The sequence below is a fragment of the Coffea arabica genome, chromosome 3e (assembly GCF_036785885.1).
Source record: "Coffea arabica cultivar ET-39 chromosome 3e, Coffea Arabica ET-39 HiFi, whole genome shotgun sequence".
In the NCBI taxonomy this organism is placed as follows: Eukaryota; Viridiplantae; Streptophyta; class Magnoliopsida; order Gentianales; family Rubiaceae; genus Coffea; species Coffea arabica.
The window spans coordinates 3,503,042-3,509,251 of record NC_092315.1 but is presented as its reverse complement, the minus strand read 5'-3'; the positions used below and the strand labels follow the sequence as shown (position 1 = coordinate 3,509,251).

At 35.1% G+C, this 6,210-nt stretch overlaps 2 protein-coding genes across 2 annotated transcripts; one reads left to right on the top strand and one right to left on the bottom strand.

Annotated features, from left to right (window-relative positions):
• Positions 1 to 514: 514 nt before the first annotated feature.
• Positions 515 to 2,496, bottom strand: LOC113737919 (chlorophyllase-2-like). The gene is made up of 2 exons (XM_072084371.1): positions 2,119 to 2,496; positions 515 to 1,341 (listed from the first exon to the last, which is right to left on the bottom strand). The coding sequence occupies exons 1-2, from the start codon at positions 2,395 to 2,397 to the stop codon at positions 667 to 669; spliced, it is 954 nt and encodes a 317-aa protein (XP_071940472.1). The 5' UTR covers positions 2,398 to 2,496; the 3' UTR covers positions 515 to 666.
• Positions 2,497 to 3,716: 1,220 nt separating this feature from the next.
• Positions 3,717 to 5,963, top strand: LOC113737918 (protein LIFEGUARD 1-like). The gene is made up of 4 exons (XM_027265055.2): positions 3,717 to 3,969; positions 4,576 to 4,689; positions 4,915 to 5,072; positions 5,744 to 5,963. Exons 1-4 carry the CDS (start codon positions 3,717 to 3,719, stop codon positions 5,942 to 5,944), a joined length of 726 nt encoding a protein of 241 aa, XP_027120856.1. The 3' UTR covers positions 5,945 to 5,963.
• The last annotated feature ends 247 nt before the right edge of the window (positions 5,964 to 6,210 follow it).

The window sequence follows — 6,210 nt, the reverse complement described above, 5'->3', positions numbered from 1 at the left end:
TCCTATTAACACTTAACATTATTAATGATTAAAACTAGTTATCGAGATTCAAAGAATTAATATTAAGGCAATGAAATTAATTTAACTCAAGAAATATTAATTTAATAAAACAAAACCACGTAATTTAATAGTTTAGCACGATTATATTATTTTTCACATAAAATTATTATTATTTTTTTAATAACTCAAGAAAATAAAATAAATTCAAAATATATGTAATTTCTCAAATCGATTATTTACTCCAGTCGCGTATTTACTACTTTCACTTAACAAGCCTTCAGAAATTAATTTTCGAAACGAATCGTTTTAAAAATATAACTAAGCTATGGATACATTTAATTATGCCTAAAAATGTTAGAAAATAATAATCGGAGAAATCGGGTGAGTAAATACTTATTTGAGCCAATAAAATAAATAAAATAAGCAAAATTTTCGGGTTCTCACATAAATTCTACTCAATAAAAGGAAACAGCTATCACGAGAGAGAGAGAGAGTGAAAATAATATGCTTCGTGTAACACAGAACATTTGTTTTTGTTGCTATTATATATATGTAGGCACCATCAAAAGGAATACTACTAGATTTGAAGCTGCTGCTCCAATCTTTAGTATAATTTCTGCTAACAAATGGGATGATTCCTTTTATTAGGCAACTAAATCACACAATTTATAATAGAAAATCAGCTTTTTGAAGCACCACAGGTGCTACTAATTGTCCATCCTTAATGGCCTCCAAGTCGCTGGAATTGTCTTCCAAGTAAGCTCTCAAGAATGCAACACTAATTCCTGCAACAAATCTCCTCATGGGTTCTCTGGATACACCATTCTTACACAAACAATATGTGGTATTTCCTCGAATCCCAGTTGTGTCATCATTCAGCATATCAACATGGCCATAGTCCTTGGCAACAAAGTGATATGCCGGCTTTTGACATTCATTGAAGAAGTCCTCATGATTCACCCCTTTTGGAGCACAAGGTGGAAACAGCGGGTTCCTTTTTACTTCACCTAAGCCTGATCCGATGACTAATACAGCCATATCAATATTGAAGGAATGAGGAATGTAAGTGAGAATTGGCGGGGGTGTTTGTTTCCCTTTGTCCATTCCATCAACAGGATCAACTCCTATCAAGGCTGAGAATTTTAATGAAGTGATTGCCTTTCCCAGAGCCACTGCAAAAGCCACTTTGCCTCCGCGACTATGGCCGGATAGCGCCAGCTTTGATAAGTTCGGCCTAACATGTGATGGAAGGCAAGCCTGTAGTCCTTCTGAAAACCAGTTTGTTATTGCAGCAGTGGACTCGATTTCTTTGGTTGAATCAGGTCCTGCCACACTATATAACTGGAACAAGGTGGATGTAGGAAAATGTCAGCCAAACAAACAGCAATTTCATATTGGGGCCATTTGTGATTAGTACAGGGAGTTTTATTGTTCAATCTTGATCATTCAACAGTTATAAGAACAGACCTAAAGGGCTAAGAATTTGAACCACTACTAGAACAATCCAGATATTACTAGATTGAGCTGTACTAACAGATATTACAGTTCTGTAAAGCTTCACAAAGCTCATTAATAATGTTTCCTTTGACTGCATTACCTTTTTTTATAGGTTCTGGATTCAAAACATGAGCTGAACAGAAATTTAAATTGAGTTTGACCCAAAAAGAAAAAAGAATATCCAAATTCATGGACAGCACAAGAAAATGCAAGAGAAAATGGCATTAAAACCCATGGCCTTGCCCCGGAAAATGATATTCTTTTTCATTACTTACCTATCCCTGAAAACGATTAGATGAAGAAACCTGCAAAATTGTTCGTATAACAACTTCCAAATATCTGTACAGCCAATCAAATGGACCGGCACATTTTTGTGCAGATGGCAGATACAGAGCAAGCCAATTTTACATATATCTGATGAGCAAGATGTGAATTACAAAGTACTAACAGCCAGATTCGAAGCTAACACTTACAACAGTATGTTTCAAGCATATTCTGAATGCAAAATTTAATTGGAATCGGAATGTGAACAAATGGGTGAAATAGCACTATACTCAGCTTTTAATCATTCACTAATTAGTGTAAAACAGGACGAGCTAGATACAGTTGAGACTTGATGACCTGTGGGGCAACCACGATGAATCCATGAGAAGCAATATGTTGAACAAGCTCGGAGTAGAAAGAGTTGAGAAAAAGATAGCCATGAAGGAACAGCAGAACAGGGAACACTCCAGCTTCTGATGGTGTCCCAATTAAGAGTGGCTTTGGAGGAGGTAAAGTTTGTTCAGCAGCTTTTCTGCAGCAGGGCCCTTGTTCAACTTTTATCAACTCAGTGGTGAAATTTCCATATTCAAACACATTTGTAGAAGTAGAGATTGCCGGGGAAGACAAAGAAGCCATGACTGTCGGTCAAGTTCTTTGAACTTCTGGTTTCTTTCTTCCCTTGCTCTCAAAGTGTGCTGCTATATGGTCCTCACTACTGGGGGATAAGTCCACTTTTCTGTGGCCTTTATAGCCCCACATTCTATGTTTTCTAGTGTCTTTTTCACTTGTGTGGGAAACCAAGAAACCTCTACCCTACTTTTTATGGTGTACTAGATATTTTTTTGTACACCCTCAAGTCAAGGATGTTTTACATCATGCTTAAATGCTACTCCATCTATTATGGAGTATTGAGAAAATTCTCAACTCTTGTATGCTTTGTTGCATTAATTGATAGTTATTTAGATGTGTCTTTTTTTTTTTTTATCTTCCTCCCTCTCTCTCTCTTTTAGCCACAAGAATGAGAAGCAACTTTAATTTAATTCTAGATTGTTTTCCAAATTGCGCAAATCAGTTTTCTGACAATGTTTAAAATGCATAGCGTAACCACACCAAAAAAAAAAAATAGTTTTGCAGGATAACCTTTGGCTTAACTAGGATTCCATTTTCCACCATCCAAATACATGAAAGCACCTATAAAGTTTAGCAACCCCTTCCCCCCCCCCCCCCCACAAAAACACAAAAACACCCAAAAAAAAACACTATTTTTATTTTTATTTTTAAAATATACTCCTAAATATATGCTCTTACATGATGCAAAACAACTTCCATAATGCTTCATTAAATTCTTTTTTTTCCCACACAAAAACCATTTGCCCATATATGAAAATTCTTGCAAGAAAACATAGTTGAAAGAATTGTAACTAAAGAATCATTTAATAATAAGTTTTTAACTAAAGAATCATTAAACTAAAAATGCTCTGAAAATTAGAGGGTGTGCAATCAGCCATGGTTGTTGGGGAAGTCTTTTTGGCCAAAAATGGGGGTACTGTTTGCGGTGAGTTTTTCTGGTTCTAGAAAAACCACCAATCCATATATACTCCAGCGTCAAACAATTTTCCTAATATATCGGAGTATATATAGAGAATTTCAACCTTCCCTCCTTCGCATTCTTTTACATCTTTCAAGAATCCAAAGAACTATATTCCTTCAGCTCTCCCTCTTCCTTGCCAGACAAAATACATCTTTCAAAACTCAACTGTTGCATCCCAATTTTACACCTAGCCATTAAAGTCATTTTGTGCATGCATTTTGTATATATCAACTCTTTTTGGTTGGGTTGATATATATGTGTGTTTATGTAAATAAACCCCTCAGTTAGACCCAAAGAAAGAAGAAAAGAACAACAAAAGAGGTCAATTTTTCATTGGATTTGTTTTCCTCCAAGGCAAATTCAAATGGGAGGATTTTCAAGAAAAGGTGGAGATGTTGAAAATGCCAACAATGGCCAACTCTATCCGGGGATGATGGAAAATCCACAGATGAGATGGGCTTTTATCAGGAAAGTTTACGTGCTTTTATGCATGCAATTGCTTTGCAGCTTTGCTGTGGGGATGGTGATGTTTTTCAACCCTACCATCAAACATTTTCTGATAGCAAATCCACTTGGCTGGGTCTTCATCCTTGTGGCTTGCATTCTCACCCTCATATGTAAACTTCATTCTACCTCCCCAGCTACATCCTTATTCTCCTAAAATTTTTGTACTTTTTATCTTTTCTTGATCGGATGGTTAATTACAATGGTCTTAATTGGAATTGTTTTTCCTCCAAACTTGAACCTTAATATTTGGTTTTCAAAAGCGTCTCCAAGATTTTAATCGCAATGTCAGTCGCAATTTACGCATATTTTTATGTGTAAGTTGTAACCTCCTAAAAAAAGGATGGTCGGACCAGCCCAAGATTTTAGTGTTTTTAATTCATTATTACACATTTTAGTCTTATTATTATTATTACCATCATCATCATTATCAAAAGCCACATTATGACGTAGGCTTCTCTCCTCCTCTCAGTACCTTCAATGACTTCGCATTGCAATTTATTTTTTACATTGCTTTATTTGAGAGCAAGGCCAATAACCCCTGTTTTTAAGCTAAAAAGATGATTTAATTAACTAAAACTTTTCTTGTAAAAATATCCTACAATCAACCAATAAAAGGGTGCTTATCTGTTTGAGCTTTTACACATATTTATAGTTCTATTTAATTCTTGCATTCGTTGTTATTAAAAATGTTTTTCATACTAATACTACTACTGCAGCATCTTTGTTGATGAGCTGCTTTGGCAATAAACATCCATGGAACTACGTGTTAGCGCTTCTCTTCACCCTGTCCATGTCATTCATGATTGGAGTGGCTTGCGCCTATAGAAGAGGTAATTAATGCAAAACTAAACCCACTAATTTCCTTTTTATTTTACCTTTGCCAGAACCGCAGTATTAATAAATCATCAAAGCTTAGTAACATCCAAGTATAGCACTTTCTTATGTTGGTTTATGAAGTTTCAATGAGGTTAATTGAGGTTAAAAGGTTAAACAATTCTTATTAACATAGTTTAAGCAGGAAGGCCAAATTTTTGCTAACTGAGCTGTGGTTATAGGTGAAATTGTCTTGCAAGCAGCTGCTCTAACGGTGCTGGTGACTGCTGGTCTTACCCTCTACACATTCTGGGCAGCAAAAAGAGGCCAGGATTTTAGCTTTTTGGGGCCATTCTTACTCTGCGCCCTTCTGGTGCTCATTGCTTTTAGTGTTATTCGAGTATGTTACATTAGACTCTTCATGTTTCTGATTCATTTCTATTTCACTTAGCTTATAATGTAATTGGTATAATATTATCCATAACTAATCAATCGGTTTATTTAAGCATATGTTAAACACTATTTAAAACTCCATGCGTAGATTCTACCAAGAGTAAAATATAATGCAATTGGAAATATGCCTATGAATGTATAATGCATGAAAGAGCTTAAATTCACCACAATAGGGTAGTTTTTGATGAAAAAAAAGAAAAAAGAGTAGAGTGCATATATAGTTTTTGATATTTTCCTTGATGACCATCACTACATCTACATGGCATGAATTTAAATAATTAAACAACATAATTCACAAGTCCAATTAAGGATTTATTTGCACTAGATAGACAAATGGGTACATCACCTTAGGGTAGAGCTAAGAGCTGGTTTGGATTTGCTGTTTTTCTCACGAACTTTTTTGTTCGTGGGATCTACATTAACAAATTCCCAAAAAAAAAAAAAAAAAAAACTTCAAAAACACACAATTTCAAATACATTAAAAAAAATAAAATAGAATAAACCCTAAACTTCTATCTTCTTCCACGCACTAGATGTCTATAACAAAGTTATTGTCTGCATCATAAGCAAGTTCTTGGACTGGTTTAACATTTTGTTTTTCATTTTGTGGATAAACAGATCCTCTTTCCCATGGGAAGATTAGGGTCACTGATAGCTGGATCTGCAGCAGCGCTGGTGTTTAGTGGTTTCCTGATATACGACACTGACAACCTGATCAAGCGTTTTGACTATGATGAATACCTCCTAGCTGCAACTGCACTTTATTCTGACATCGTTAATCTATTTTTGGCATTCTTAAGTATCCTTGACGGTGAATAAATGGTTAGCTTTAGGCCATCTTTAGCTGCTGAGTAGAAGAAAAAGGAAGTGTAAAAGGATCGTCAAGAGTGTTCGTTGCCATCTTGCTTTGATTCGCTTTCGCTTCTTGATATTGGTAGATTCAATATTAATTATGACTTCCAAAAATGTAGTTGCTATGCTTTTTTTCATTTTTTTGGGTTTTTTTTTTTTTTTTTACACATGTATGAAACAAATGTAATGAGAGGAACTAATATATTTGTAATAGTAGTATATCTCGAGCTCAC